General features: G+C 34.1%; 1 protein-coding gene across 1 annotated transcript; it reads left to right on the top strand.

Moving 5' to 3' along the window:
* Positions 1-6,168: 6,168 nt before the first annotated feature.
* LOC140746380 (putative glucosylceramidase 3) lies at positions 6,169-16,642 on the top strand. Its single transcript, XM_073078505.1, has 10 exons — positions 6,169-6,326; positions 6,699-6,855; positions 8,259-8,419; positions 9,026-9,149; positions 9,503-9,616; positions 11,253-11,400; positions 11,766-11,833; positions 13,310-13,593; positions 13,996-14,133; positions 16,016-16,642. Exons 1-10 carry the CDS (start codon positions 6,178-6,180, stop codon positions 16,092-16,094), a joined length of 1,422 nt encoding a protein of 473 aa, XP_072934606.1. The 5' UTR covers positions 6,169-6,177; the 3' UTR covers positions 16,095-16,642.
* The last annotated feature ends 147 nt before the right edge of the window (positions 16,643-16,789 follow it).

Raw genomic sequence — 16,789 nt, 5'->3', positions numbered from 1 at the left:
ATGCGTGTGTAATGCCACATACTGTGACGACATCACGAGAGAACCGCCGACGTATGGTAGATTTGTCACCTATACTTCTTCAGAGGTAAGACCCATTTAATTAATAATGGCATGACTCAAGTAGGCGTATGGTATGTGGTGGTAGAATCCTTTGTGATTCGACTCCGGCGGCACCACCGCCACACCTATTTCTGCCTAATAACAGCAGTGTTAGGCGCTGCTGTGTGCCGTTTTGAAGAGTGTGGTAAGGGAGACATACTTTTTCGAGGTGTTCCAGCTTAGTCCTCAGGGGTAGCGGCGCATCTTTGGCCGACCTCAGGTAGGAATATCTAATCCTATCTGGGTTTGATTACAGATGTCCATGGGCGGCAGTAGCCACTTACCATCAGGTGGACTGCATGCTCGTCTGCTACTACTATATAATAAAAAAAGAACGTACATTACGTATTATTATTATACTCTTTGTAAATTTATGATTTTTTTTGGGACTGTGCATGTATTCAAAAAACAATTAGCACCTCAAGAAATTAATTTGCAGGCTGGTTCGCGATTCAAAAAATGTGAAGGTGTTTTAGATGAATGTTATTCACGTAAGTTCATTATTCATTTAATCATATTGTTTATACATTTGTAAGTATTAAATAATATGTTAATTATAAACTACGTAAATAAACACTATTATACTTCGCTGCTCAATTCTCGCGATTAATATTAACATATGTAGTACTGTTTCAGTTCTACGGCCATTTACACGATGAGTTTAAAAAAATAACGATAATATTAATCTGAAAACAGATAAAAAACACAAATAAATAGGTTTTACTTTGATATACATCACATTTCTTCCTTAGTGACAGGTTGACATATATAGCTTCATATTCTGTTTTCGTGTCGCGGCCTCAACACGCAAAAAAGTAATAGTGCTTTAAACGTGGGGAAGAAACACGGAAGATACCTAGATACTGATGGATATGCATTGAGAAAGATTCGCAAGCTGACAAAAAATAGTAATTATAACTGATACACACTTGGTAAGTGTTCAAGAGTTTTGAGGAATGGAAGGAATGTTGAAGTCTTATCTTTCAAAATGATGCGAACAATACATTGGGATTGTTACCTTCACGAAATACGAATTCTTACTTTTTCTGTATCGACTATTTATGGTGCGAGCAGTACATATGGGGACTGCTACCTCCATGGTAAAACCTTAATGGTTTATTGGTCGTATACAGTAATGTGATGCGAATGATATAATAGGATCATTGCCTTCACAAATCCGTACTAGGATTACTGAAATCGAATAAAATTTCAAAACAATCGGAAAAAATGCTGCATCCTGTCCAGTACCTGGTACTAATGACAGTCAATGTTCAACTGTAGAGGAATCTCCTCTTGATTTTGGCACATTGCCCTTATTAAACAAGTCACCTACTGAACATTGGAACCTGTAATTGGAAAAGGGCTTAATAGTGTCATACCTCACAAACTCATGAAGCGTACTTTATGTCATGCAGTTTTTTTTTGATGTCAGATAAATCTGACACTAGTTAACATTAAGGAAGCACATATAACGCCTCTAGGCTAATATGCGATTCCCTTTATATCGATGCAAAAATGCGGGGCGTTATTTCTTACTTCCACTTTAAATAATAAATTTAAAGGACTTTAAACGAGACCAAAAGGCATTCTTTCCTATTTGGTGAAGCCTTATCCTGTCTTAGAAGTAACTAAGGCAGAAAAATAGCACCGGAGGTTCATCTGGCAGCGGAGACGACATCACCATCGCATCGACAGGACTTTCACGCAAAGAGACTGCAATAGGTTTCAATCTCAGCTATGTCCCTTACGAGACGCAAAAAAGGATTTTTTTGCCTTAGCCCTGCACTAGATAAAGGGAACCATGCCATGAACAGGCATGAACAAATATACAAATACCTAGATCCAAAACGTCAATTTGGGTTCATCCTTTGGATATGTGCTTGGCCAGGAATCGAACCTGGGATCTTCTGCGCATCAGACCGGTAACCATTTTGCCAATCGGGTCGTTATGATCCATCTTAGATAAAATCGTAATAAATAATTTATAAGATAAAGTCGCGATGTCTCCATGTCGCCGAGTAGATGGTGACTGTTGTTAATGACGACCTTAGGTTTATTTTAAGTTTGAAAACACTCAACTAATTTATTTAATGCATTACATTTCAAAAGATAAACATACCTGTGAACATATTAAAACCTAACAATAGGTCTTAATTGTTATAAATACGAATAATAATCCATACTTATTATTTTAATAATATTCTGTAGAATGTAAAAGACGCATTTCCATTTATTCGGAAAAATATTTGAAGTTGGATACTCGAGATGTATGTAATAAATTTTAATTTACATTTGGCTAAAATGTAGAGCCACTGGTATTTACTAAACTGATCTAATCTGTTATTGAATATAAAACAAACGTAATAAATACTATTCAATACAAAGGAATTTCGGTTTAATTATCACTTAAATAGCAAAAGTTATTTGAATCCGCATATGAACATTATATATTATATTATATTTTACGTAAGTCTACTTACAGGAGAACATAATTGAAGTTAACACGCATATTGGAAAAAAGTTGGTCTCTGTTAGATTTATAAGAATTTCAATATTGGTTTGTTATGCTGTAGTATATGGATGGATGCATTCGGAAGATTTTAAAATGTTGGTTACCGGAATTATAAGGATATTTTTTTTAATTATGTAACGAAAAACTTGAGTATGATATGGGTGGTATAATAAATATACATAATATAATCTGCATAATATATTCTTCTGTTGCGATCGCAATACAATGTATGCAATACTGATATTTTCAGATGCTTCCAAAACTGGATAGGATAATGACCTATAGGTAATGGTAAAAGAGGTTATGGTTTCTTTGGAACAATGAAGAGTGTTGCTATTTCATAAATGTTTTAGAGTTATTAATAACATTATTTACCTTTAATATTTTGGATAAAACATTCCTAATTATCTTTTTTTTATTGATAATTAATTATTAACTTAACAGCTATCTCATACTTTAATCACATGGGTAATTTACAATTTCCCCATTTTCTGTTGCCATAAAAGTCAAGTATGTCTTTGCTTACTATATATAATCTAATGATAATTTTATTGCAGATTTTGAATTCCGAAAACACAAAATCGATTCAGAATGGGAGTAAGCGACTTACGTTTTTTTCTAGCATTCTAGTAAATCTATATGTAATACTTTACACATGACTGAACTAGTTTTTTTAATTACAATTTTTGTAGTTCCAGAAATAACATTGTTTGCAATTACTTAGACGTAGTAGACGCTAAGTGTGATAAATATAGGTCATGGAGACCTGATTGATCCATACGCGTATTACATTGATACTTTCATAGCAATTCAATCAAATTTTATTATTTCTATGCATTTTCTATTTATAACCGATCTAGTAAAGGATAATATATTGTAACTGGAGGTACCAAATTGGCCTACTCGACCATGGTCCCTTATTGTCGCTCCTAAATCGTAGCATTTATTCGGATTAATGATTTATTAATTTCCATTTACCTATTTCAAACAGCTCCCTCAAGAATCTTATCCTGGTGGCATGTATATTATCCGGGAATAATTAGTAAAAAGAATTTTTGCACCCTCTACAATTGATATAATGTTTTTCAAATCAAATATTTTTTTTTTATTCAACATTGGTTCTTTATAGAGCTCCTTCGATGACAATTCATACCGCCACTTCGCAAGGTGCAATCGGCGAAATAAACTCCATAACACATAACACATAAATGTTATTTACTATGATAAACTTGACCTAATGATACACGTGTAGCTGGAGCTACTTCAGACCACACCGTATTAATACTTTTGTCCCGAATACTCGGGAATAATGCAACTGTTACAACTATAAAGCTGCTGTTATTTCACGGTGTAACGCAAAATATAGTTCAATTTCATGCATAAGTTTGAAACATTATAAGTACTAGTTTTTTACAAAACTTTATATTTCACGGAGGTTACTACCATCTCTTAAAACAATATTATTTTAATCATACATTGAAATTTCATACCACGACCTCGTTAAAGAAAGTTAACATTTTAAGCATAATATGGCATTTTCAGTTGTCAACAGTACTCAACTATAATGTTTTTAAAAGATGGTGGTAGGCCCCCAGGATGCAAACATGGTAGCCTTAACGGCTGTAAAAATCGTAAGATTTATGAAAGAGGTATCATTATAGATCACATCCGCCGTACCCAAAAATACACTTTCACTTAGAACAATTTGTATCTCAAGTGACATGTAACAATATTTTTTTATGTTAGTCTACCTGATTCCAAACGTAGAGTCAAGTTTACAACCGCTATTAAAGAAATTAATTTGCTAGCGCTTGTTACCAGTCATAGAACGCAAAGATTTATAAAAATCAGTTTTTTCCAATAGTATGTCCAGATTATTGCGTAGGTAATTACTAAAATATCAGAATTTAATTAACAACTAATGCAGTTTGTAAATTATAGCGTGATCACTATTTTATTAGTTTTGAAAACTCGGTAGTCTTTACTCTCGGTAAAATTTGGGTAAAGGGCATTATTTCAATATGCTTAAACTCTAAAACTGCTAGCATCGTCAACTTAATGTTTTTTAGGAAATTAATTGCACATAATTTTATATCCGTGTGTTTCAACAACTCTGATAAATAATTAATGACTTTTTATAAATTATGGTCTTGTGTCTTATAGCATACGCCACGCGTCTATTTCAAATCCTAAATATCGGTCTAACTTTTCACGTTATTCGAAAGACGGCTTGATGGAGCTCGACTTCGTTAATATTTTCGAAATTAAATAATAGAAGGTTATGAGTACCTTAACAACATTTATTATTTGCTCACTCGATTCGCAATAAAGTATTTGGCTTATTATGATATGTAATAGTATAACTTAATTGTTAAATAAATCAAACGTTGGCGTTCTTAAATAAAATGAATTAAGTTACATTTAAATAAAGTTATCATTATAATATATTAAATTCTAGTGTGATGCCTTGATTAATTTAAGAGTAACCTAACCTAACCTTTAATTATTTTGTACTTAATTGGATAGTTTGGGATCCTAAACCTAAACTGTTTATTTATATTATTATTGAAAAGTTACTTACGATGGATACAAACTAAACCTCAATTGTCTCTAAACATCTACATATGTTAATATTAATCGCGAGAATTGAGCAGCGAAGTATAATTATTGATAAAACGAACTTACCTGTATGTGAAGTTCTATCATAATTATGCGAGCTGCTCAATTCGAAGCGATTAATATGGTCTCCCTCCCAAAACCCCCCCTCGTGGTATGCTTCTAGTTTGTATCCTAAATCTTTAAACAAAATGAAGCTATATATGTCAACCTGTCACTAAGGAAGAAATGTGATGTATATCAAAGTAAAACCTATTTATTTGTGTTTTTTATCTGTTTTCAGATTAATATTATCGTTATTTTTTTAAACTCATCGTGTAAATGGCCGTAGAACTGAAACAGTACTACATATGTTAATATTAATCGCTTCGAATTGAGCAGCTCGCATAATTATGATAGAACTTCACATACAGGTAAGTTCGTTTTATCAATAATTATACGTACATACACATAAGTGAATGTTGATTTTAATATTCTTTTCTGCAAGTTGCGAAAGCCGTCGACCCTAAACTAATTCATATGTCAATATTATTTTCAAATCATCTTCACTATATTTACGTTGTCGTTGTTTTTACCAGATTGCAGAGGGTAATGTGTTTCAGCGTACTTGTGTATGTATGTGTGTATGTTTTATTCTTTGACACGTTCTGCAGCCCAAACGGCTTGACGGATTTTAACATATCAAGTGTTCTTAGATTCGTTTAAATTACGGAAGTGACATAGCTACATTCTTTCCATGAAAGTTTTATTTTTTTAAACTCGTTTTATGTTTTTTTTCTAATTACTAATGTTAGAAGTACACAGAATAAAACAGTGTTTTATCTTCATTAGCAAGTACTTGGGCCCTTACTTGTCAAGCGAATAAAACTAGTTACGATGGCCGCTTCTATTTTATTTAATTAAGGACATATTTGTTTGTATTTTTGGTACATTTCGATTTATTTTCTGATATGTCCTTAGAGGATAGTTATTCCCTTATACTGGACCTGGACCCGTCGTGTTTGTATCAAACGTGCGAAGGCTTCGGCGGTGCGGTGACGGACGCAGCCTCCATCAACTGGAAGAGTCTCCCGGAGAACATGCAACAATACATGATTGAGTACTGAATTTTTATGATACAATAATCTTAGTAAAATTAAAAATTAAAAAAAATAAAGAAAGACCGACTCCTCGATAGAGTAGCTGTTATTTATATAGGGAACCTTGAAATTTAATATTAAAAGACCCCGACTTTGAGCTGAAGAGGCCGAACGTTCTTTAAAAGGGCTGAAACATTTAATTATAACTTTTCGTTATAACCTTTTAATTGCAATAACTTTTTCGTTAAGTCATGTTCGTCAGAAAATAAAGTCAAAAAGGGTTCATTAGTTTTATTTGTTTTCTTTTATTTAAAATTGTTATAAATTACTGTAATTCTTATCTATTCTGGATTCTGGATAAAATCTATTAACACTTTTATTCTCCTTCCTAGTTCATACTTCAGCGAGTGTGGCCTTGAGTACAACATGATGCGTTTGCCCATCGGTGGGACTGACTTCTCCACGCACGAATACGCATACAACGAGTGTCCTGAGAATGATATAACGTTGTCTAATTACACATTGGCTCGAGAGGACTATTTATATAAGGTGAGTAGAAAGATTGCATAATATTATCAAAGATGTGTAAAGCCTACTTTGAGCCTTCCTCCATCGCACGTGCTATATAGTTTAACTAGTTTTTGCCCGCGGCTTCGCCCGCGTTTAAAAGAAAATAATATGGCATACTAACATACATAAAACTGAAAATTCGTAGTAGGTAGTGGCGCCATCTAGCGAAAATTGGTCGTACCAACTGTGAAACCTTCGTGGGCTCATGGACAACAACTTTGCTAAAGATCATCATTTGATCAAATGCATAGTTTACGATTCAATTCTTACTAATATTGATTAAAATAATCGATATTTTGGTTTAAAAGATCGATTCTCCGATTAATCGATCTTAGATCGCCATCCCTACTTCCCGTGGGATTTTCGGGATAAAAACTATCCTATGTATGTATATCTGAGACCCGAGAAAGGTCTCGGGTCTCAGACTATCTTTGTACAAAATTTCATTAACATCGGTTCAGTGGTTTAGGCGTGAAGAAGAGACAACTAGACAGACAGACAGACAGAGTTACTTTAGGATTTATAATATAATATAGTTTAATAATTTCATCGTAATGGGCCATTGAAAATATTTTTACCTTACCATGGACATCGGCACAAATCGACAATGTTGCGATTGGGTTGTATAAGCAATTCTTTGCTATCAAAAAAACGTGTTTTATCCGTTTGTAAGTAAAAACAAAACAATCATGTCAAAATCATGGATAACTATAAAAATACTAGCTGACCCGGCAAACGTTGTGTTGCTATATATATAAAAAAATGTTAATGGTGAACAATCCTTATCACTAAGGGGTATGAATAATAGAATTATTTCAAATTCAAATTCAATTTTTTATTGCTCATGCATACAGTACATAATTATGGTGTTACAAAAAGGGTATTCGAACATGCATGTATGCATGTAGGTATAGTCATTAAAAAAATCTTGTAGTATTTTCTTATTAATAGTTTCCTTAGTTTATTTTTAAATGTAATCGAATCTTCGTCTTGGATTTCTTTCGGAATTTTATTATATATTTTGACGCACATAGAATAGGGTCCGGAGCCATACATTGCTAGTCTAGGTTGTGGTATTGCGAGTTTGTTCGGATTTCGTGAACTATATTTTATTGTTTCATTTGAGTAGACAAATAGATTATTATGTTTTTTTTACAAAGTTGCATATTTCTATAATGTACATGGACGTTAAAGTTAATAAGTTAAGATCTGTGAAATATTTTCTGCAGCTTTCCGATTGTTTAATGTTGGCTAATATCCGTACGCATTTCTTTTGTAAGGTAAATATTTTTTTAGTGTCTGTACTATTTCCCCTATTAATTAAATTAAATATCTATTTTATTATATCTATATATTTCTATATACAATTTTAATTTGTCCAGATACCCATGATAAAGAAAGCAATGGAGGTAGCAACGTCCCCCATACACATAGTGAGCACCACATGGTCTCCGCCACGGTGGATGAAGACGGACTTTGACTTCAGTCACTGCGGTCTGATCGCGCCCGAGTACTACCAGACTTACGCTGATTATCATCTCAAGTGAGTTTGAAAATTAAAAAAAAAATAGTAATTTTATTTTTTATAATTTTTCTTAATACCCCATTTAGACGATTTTAAAAAATGGATAGCGAGAAGAAATGATTTGGGAGCATCTAACACGTTATACCTAGAATTACAACTGGATAATCACTAAACTCGAAAGACAAATCTCGCACTGAAAACGATTCAAACTGATTTGTACGATGCTCGTATGAACTTCAAAATATGTCATACGAGATCGTGTTTATACAAGTCGAGATTCTCATAAGCAAGAATCTCGTTACTGTAATTTCGTCGTGTAAACAAACATAGACGATCGTCGCCTGGCGAGAAGGGATATACGAGTCTCGTATGACATAATTGTAGCCGAGATTTTAGTTCTTGCCTGTGTGTAACGATTATGTTATGGCGATTACTGCTTGTGAAAGTTGCGTACGATTTCTACGATGTGAGAAACTCTCTCCATCTAAATGGCTCTTAAGGCTTTTTTCCTAAGGCTTTCAACGATAACGAAACCCAACACAAGCGTTTAAAGATTATAATTATCAATAGGCTGTATTTAGATAAGGGTGGGTACTATATCCATTAATTTATTTGTTGCCTCAGATTTTTCGAAGAATATGATGCAGCGGGAATACCCATATGGGGTGTCACCACCACGAATGAGCCATCGAACGGATTGACAGACTTCATCATGTTCAACTGCCTTGGCTGGACCCCGGATAAGATGGTCAGGATTATTTTAATGGAAAATCCTTAAAAACAACTTTTTTTAATTCAAATATTCCTCACATTCCTAAATGCATGGGATGAGGGCGTGTAATCTGATGTTTCTTAAGATTGTAGCTAACTAGTCCACCTAATGGTAAGTCACTGACACCCATGGACATCTGGAAAAATCAAACCAAAATTACTCTCTGTAAATTCCAAATACAACCAAAAATAAATAATATTATTTTTAATAAAAGAAGAAAACGAAAGAAATAAAAGAAAGAAATAAAGATAAGAAAATTTAATTGATTATGAAATAGAATTTATTGGTTACCTTATGCCAATTTTAAAGGAATTGCAATTATGTTCTAGGGTCATTGGATAGAAAATAACTTGGGTCCAACCATACGTAATTCTAAGTATAAGGATATAAAGATTTTGTGCTGTGACGATCAGAGGCCCCGTATACCCTTTTGGTTGAATGTGGTAAGTGACGTCATTTTTTTTTCTTTATTTTATTTTTTCGACAAAACATACAGTGTACGGAAAGTTATATAGTTATCATTATTTTTGCGTATAAAAACGCAACGTCTGAGTTTAAATGTTAACGACTTCGTTTATATCCGACATTGAACGTATCAGACACCCATCCTGTCAGACAAAATGATATTATGTTTGTGTGTTACAATAGATATAAATAGGTCAATACACATTGTGTAGGAAATTGTTTATCTGTCTGCTACGGCACGTGACTGACACGCTCTATGTCTGTTGCCTTCAATGCACCTACATCTCTTCAATGCTTCTGGTCAAGGGTAGACCCCTTGACCCTAATATATTTTATTTTATTTTATTTTATTTAAACTTTATTGTAAACCTAGTGGTTACAAAGGGCGAACTTAATGCCTAGTGGCATTCTCCACCAGTTAACCCTTGTTGATGGAGAAATGTTGTGGTGGGTGTGACGTTAAAAAAAAAAAAAAACAATGCAAAAAAAAAGGGAAATAAATATATATATATATACGAAAAATATATACAAATATATATTATATACATATAAATAACTAAATATATACATAAACAAATTTACACATATTATGTAATCTTAATATATCAATAAATATAACAATATCATAATATATACACATATAAAATACGTATACAGTATATATAAAATCATTTACCTATTATAAAAGTTGAACACAGCTTAGTTACTGGAGTCAGACAGATAATGCGCGCGTACTTGTTTTTTAAAGGAGCACAGGGTGGGTGCTTTTCTAATATCTTTGGGTAGGGCGTTCCAAAGCAGTATAGCCTGAATGGTAAATGAATAATGATAAAAACCAGTGTTAACTGGTGGAATGTAAGCCTTGAGATTAGTTGATGAACGAAGTACTCTGTCATGAGTTTCACAGACGTACTGAAAATATTCCTTTAAGTAAGGAGGAGAAGAATCGTGGCTTAGAATGGAATAAAGTACACATAGAATTTTGGAGTAACGCCTTTTGCGAATAGGAAGCCATTTAAGTTGGCGACGATAATCAGAAATATGATCATACTTACGCAGACCGAAGATATACCGGATACAGTTATTTTGTAGGCGCTCCAGCTTATTAAGAAGTTCTATATAGTTATGCATTAAAACTTTAAGCCTTTAATTAGAATTAAAACGCTCAGAAGGGATTCCAAAAATACAACATAAGCTTCCATAATTATCAATATTTACAATAAAACATCTTTATCCAATTATTTATCACACTTCCTTTACAAAAGTAATTGCAAAAATGTAAAGCAACATAGATGACATTTTATAACTCAATGCAATAAGGAATATTGGAAAAATATAAAAAAGTATTTAAATGTCATATAAATTATGAACCAGTACTTCTGTGATATACATGAATCAGTGTGATGTGACTGTAACACTAGTAGGAAGTTTACTGTATCCTTAGCACGAGTTTTTACGTATTTACAAAAAAAAATATTTGTATTTGTTTACGTATTTACCCATAAATTTCCAATCAGCGCCCCTAACGAACTGTATCAGAAATGATTGGAAATTTATGGGAAATACGTCATTTTTGTAAAAACGTAAAAACTCATACTAAGGGTACTGTTCTAGTTAGCAGACCTGCACCCAGGGGCATTAGACTACATAGATGGCGTGGCAGTCCACTTCTACGAGGACTACAACACTCCACCAATCTACCTCACAGTTACCACTGAGACTCATCCGGATAAATTCATCCTAGGAACTGAAGCTTGTGAAGGTATTGAAGTCATTTATGAAGTTGAAGTTGCAAACGAGTACGCAGTTCACTTTTTTTATAATATAGGAGTAGCAGACGAGCATGCAGTCCACTTGATGGTAAGTGGCTCCTGCCATGGACATCTGTAATGAACCCCAGATAGGCTATATTTTCTTTACCTGACGTCGGTCACAGATGCGCCGCTACCCCTGAGAACTAAGCTGGAACGCGTCGGAAAAGTATGTCTTCCTTATCACAAACCAGAATACAGCATCGTATAACACTGCTTGTATGAGGCACAAATAGGTGTGTCGATGATTTCCTAGAGCCATAAAGTGACATATTATTAGCAAAGTGTACCGACTTCAATTTATTAACGTTTTCAGGTATTGGTACGGGGGTTGTACTGGGTTCATGGGAACGCGCCAAGAGTTACGCAACAGATATCATTCAAGTAAGTGATGAGATAAAATTAACTAATTATTATAACTTGAGAGTTCTGCGCTTTACATCTTATATAAAATTCTCGTGTCACAATGTTAGTTACCGTACTCCTCCGAAACGGCTTTACCGATTTTTACCAAATTTTATATGCATATTCAGTAACATTAGTTATAACTTTATTAACATTAGCGAGACTATATGTTTTTGTATAAAATTTTAAATAACTTTTTTTCAATCGTTGCTTGGCTGCCTACAATGAACATATTGGTCATATCGATCCTTTTTGTCAATCTATCCCTCAATTTAAAGTAAAAGTTAATCAATCCTTATTTGAAAAAATATATAATACCTTATAATACTAACTGTAACTACTAACACACACTAAAATGTATCTTGAGATACAAATATATGACTTAAAAACTTGTCTAATGTATTTTAATACACAAATTATTGGCAATCAAAGTCTAGAATAACATAAATATTAAGTTAGCTTAAGATGTCGTAATGTAATATATGACTGTATGTGTCCAAAATACAATAAAATAAAATAAATAAAACATTGATAGCCGCTGTGTGGTTCCAGCAAATAGTATCTGACGGCAAGTGGTCACTGCCGCCCGTGGACATCTGTAACCAACTTTTTATAGTACAGGAATTGTACTTGATGCCGCAGCAATAAGCAGTGATAGCCTAGTGGTTAAGAACGCGGCCTCTCGATCGAGGGGTCCGAGGTTCAAATCCCAGGCACGCACCTCTGATTTTCAAATTTATGTGCGTATTAGAAATTAATTATCACTTGCTTAAACGGTGAAGGAAAACATCGTGAGGAAACCTGCATACCTGCGAGATTTATAAAAAAAAATCTTAAAGGTATGTGAAGTCTACCAATACGCACTTGGCCAGCGCGGTGGACTATGGCCTAATCCTTCTCATTATGAGAGGAGAGCCGTGCCCAGCAGTGGGACAGTAATGGGTTGATGATGATGATGATGATGATGATGATGATGATGATGACTTGATGCCGATCACATATGCGTTACTACTTGCGAGGAGTATGATAGTCGCCCACGTAAGACGAAACCCAATAGTACTTCGCGCTTTACGACCTATGAAACATTTTACGATTACTCGCATATTAATATGATTTCCTATATTCTTTTTAATACACTTTTTGATAAATAAAATAGAAAAATACTTCACCGCATTAAAGTTGAATAAAGCCACAAAAATATGACCTTTTAATTATTATTTTTTATTTCTTGAGAAATAACATTTTTTTTTAGAGAAAATTCACGTATTAATAACTAATACTACGTAATTTACGTAATAAATAAATAAGTCTTTCAAACATTTTAGTTTCATTTTGAAACGGAGACGTGGAAACACTTTATTTACGTAACAATTTTAATTCTCAAAACTGGTACACTTTCTTGTTAGGAGCGATAAATGTATATACAATATTTTACTCATCGAATACACCTTTCAGGACCTAAACTATAACGTGGTGGGTTGGATAGACTGGAACCTGTGCTTGGACATGGAAGGTGGGCCAAATTGGAGCAACAACTTCGTGGACTCTCCTATCATAGTGAACGCGGCCGCCCAGGAGTTCTACAAGCAACCGACCTTCTATGCTATGGGGCACTTTGCTAAGTTCATCCCCCGAGGATCCCGTAGGATCGGTGTGACGGCTTCTGATCCTAAGTCGAATGTGGCGAATGTGGCGTTTGCTACGACGAGGAATACAATCGTTGTTGTGCTTTATAATGAGTGAGTAGTTTGAATTTAAATTTGTACGGTTGTACGGTTTGGTGATCTAGGACAGTGTTTTCAAAGTGCAGTCGCGACGCTCGGGGGTCGTAAAGCTATACGGGAATCGTGGAGTGTCGCAAGTCTCAGCAAAAAAATTTGGAAATTCGAGACGCGTATAGATAGGCGTGCGGGTACATAGGCGCAACAGGAAAAGTATTAAGGGACCTAAGGAAGTCAATTTTTCTTGATTATTTACTCATTGATTAAGACTTCGCGTTGTGTGTCTCATTGAGTCTTACTTAGACTTATTGAGACTTATCGAGTCTCATCTTTAAGATATGTTAAAACAAAACTCTCCAGAAGTCTACAATATAATATCTACTTAATGATAAATAATTTTAAAATTTTCGTCATTTTTAGTGGCAATGCAACAACGGCAACCATAAGGTTGTATGGCAAAGAGGCAATGGTGCCTTTAGAGGCAAATTCAATCTGCACCGTGGAGATTTGTAATCCCGCACCAATGAGCAATGAGTTGTCACAATGTGACGACAATAAGTAAGTTTTTATAGTCTATGACACTCCCACAACACTTTATATGCTACCCTCATAGATTAGTAAAGATACTTCGCCGCCTTGAAATTGAACGAAGCCACAAACACTTATTTTAGTAAGTTCTTTTTTTGAATCCTTGACAAATAAAAACAATTTAGAGAAAATTGACGAATAAATAACTAATTTACGTAATAATTACGTAATTTACGTAATAAATAAATAATGATTTCAAATATTTTAGGGACATTTTAGCAAGGAGACGTGGCAAAACTTTTTTACGCAACTATTTCAATTCTCAAAACTGCGTACATTTTCTTGTTAGGAGTGAGTAATCTTTACTAATCTATGGCTACCCTTGAGTACTAAGTTAAAACGTCTCGGATAAGTATACCCTTACATACCCTTCAAACCAGAACACAGCAGCGCTTAACACTACTGGTAGCCAGAAATAAATTGCGATGGTGTCTCCCGGAGTCCCGAGTCGAACCACAATTGGTTTAACCACCTTCAGCTATTATGATGTATTGACGTCGCTTAACCATCCGACACATTATATGAATGGCCTAAACATCAACTAGGCATATTATTAAATGTTGTATTAGACATAACATATCATTCAGGATGTAAATATATCATTCAATTAAAAGGTAATTCCAGTAAAATTTCGTAGGATGATAAAACTCTTTGTGTGGCAGTAGCTCATGAGCTGCATGCTCCTCTTTTACTCTTATATTATAAATATTCTCCTGATTCCTAGCGATCCTGATGAGGTGAACGGGATAAAATTATTTAAATCGTGAATTGTTATCGGTTCCTGATAATTGTTCAAAATTTTAAATTAATCGAACCGTTCAAAGTGGGCAAAAATCGAGTTCAAAGATTACGTTACATACATACAGGTCAAGCTAATCAAATGGTAAAGAAGTGTATCGTTTAGTAAAAAGTCTAGAATATTAATAAAATGGCTAGAAGATTACTCAACTGCAACATTAACATAGTAACTGTTTTAATTATAAAGAATTCTTTTATCGCCACTTCGTGATGATAGCGTCGAAATTGTAATAAGACGGAGAACACGAACCTATTTCAATGTGCTTATCAGTTAGATATGAACTCTTATTGAACAATAATAACCTACATTAATATATTTATGATTAAGTTTAAAGGACTCGTCTTTCTACTCCGGCACCATCGCCAGGTATGCCAACTTAAAGGTGGTAGAATGCTCTATGTTATGTAGACCATGTTTGAAGGTGGTAGAACCCTTTGTGGTTCGACCACCACCACACCTATTTCTACCTAATAACAGCAGTGTTAGGCGCTGCTGTGTTCCGCTTTGAAGAGTTTGGTAAGGGAGACAGACTTTTTCGAGGCATTCCAGCTTAGTCCTCAGTGGTAGCGGCGCATCTGTGGCCGACCTCAGGTAGGAATATCTAATCCTATCTGGGGTTGATTACAGATGTCCATGGGCGGCAATAGCCAGTTACCATCAGGTGGACTGCATGCTCGTCGGCTACTCTTATATTATAAAAAAAAAGACCAACTTGTTTACCTGTCTATACCCGCTTACCCAAGGGTTGTGACAGGAAAAGAATAGTCCACCTAACATTTGTATATTCTATAGGCTTCATACTTTCGATTGGTATGTAATTTGTCCATAAATTAAACCATTTAAATGTTTACGAAAAAAAAAATGAATTGTAAAAAGACATTCTCGACTGAAAATTTTTAGACAACGTGTTTGCAATATAATTATCGACATATTTAATTCGACAAATACTTCTCATCAATTAACTAGCTCGGCAAAGGTCTTCTTGTATCGGGATCTTAGACAATAAATATTTAAATAATACAACTAATTTTATATATTATTTTTTGTTTTCAGAAAAGTGGAAACGATAGAGCTAAGGATCCAAAAACCGGTATTCATAAGATACAAGTCGACAGTTATAGCGGTGCTGTAAAATATAATTAACTACTCCAAGTGTAGGTTTCGTTCAAGGACTACGGTTAAATTATTCTACTAGTGCTTATCTACACGCCCTAAAACTCTTATCAAAGTACATGAATAGATTAAGTTAACATTAAAAACCTAAAAAACCTAAAAAAGGCATGCATTAGGTTGACAGCGTCACTTAACGATTAACCGTCGTAGAGTCAACTTACCCTGATAATGCTCCGTTTTGGAGCGAAACACGTGTTGGTGGTGTTATGTATGGTGGTGTATATTTGTAATTTTTGCATCTGCACGCATCCTTTGAGGCAGGGAGGGTGGTACATACTGCATGGTTTAAAATATATACCATCATACATATTTTGTAGCGGATTGTTGCGAAGTAGTTTTAATCTTAACTTAATAGCATGGATTTCCGCAAAGTAACGCCTGATACAATTAACTACATAAATAGATATAAAGGAAGACCTCCATATTACTTGACTTTTTACTACTACCTTAACCTAATCTTCAACTAAATTATTATATTTTTTAAAATATGGTCAGTGGCTGTTAAGTTTTTTTTAATAACATCATTTAAAATGTTGTCATTACCTGTGTTGTAATTTATTTAAGATTCCATTTCTTCACATTTTAGTGTTGTCAATTTATCTAACGTAATGTGTTATTTGCCAAATAAAACAGCAATATCTGTTACATACATAG

This window comes from Epargyreus clarus, unplaced genomic scaffold, assembly GCF_041222505.1.
Source record: "Epargyreus clarus isolate Ecla_fem2 unplaced genomic scaffold, WU_Ecla_fem_2.2 ptg000012l, whole genome shotgun sequence".
Classification (NCBI taxonomy): Eukaryota; Metazoa; Arthropoda; class Insecta; order Lepidoptera; family Hesperiidae; genus Epargyreus; species Epargyreus clarus.
The sequence above is the reverse complement of the archived record's forward strand: the minus strand, read 5'-3'. Positions and strand labels throughout refer to the sequence as shown.

Excerpts from the sequence above, each read along its gene's own strand:
- LOC140746380 (XM_073078505.1), top strand. The coding sequence starts at position 6,178 with ATGTCCTTAGAGGATAGTTATTCCCTTATACTGGACCTGGACCCGTCG. Across the intron at positions 8,420-9,025 it reads TACGCTGATTATCATCTCAA|ATTTTTCGAAGAATATGATG; the intron begins GTGAGTTTGAAA and ends TTGTTGCCTCAG. Across the intron at positions 9,150-9,502 it reads GCTGGACCCCGGATAAGATG|GGTCATTGGATAGAAAATAA; the intron begins GTCAGGATTATT and ends ATTATGTTCTAG.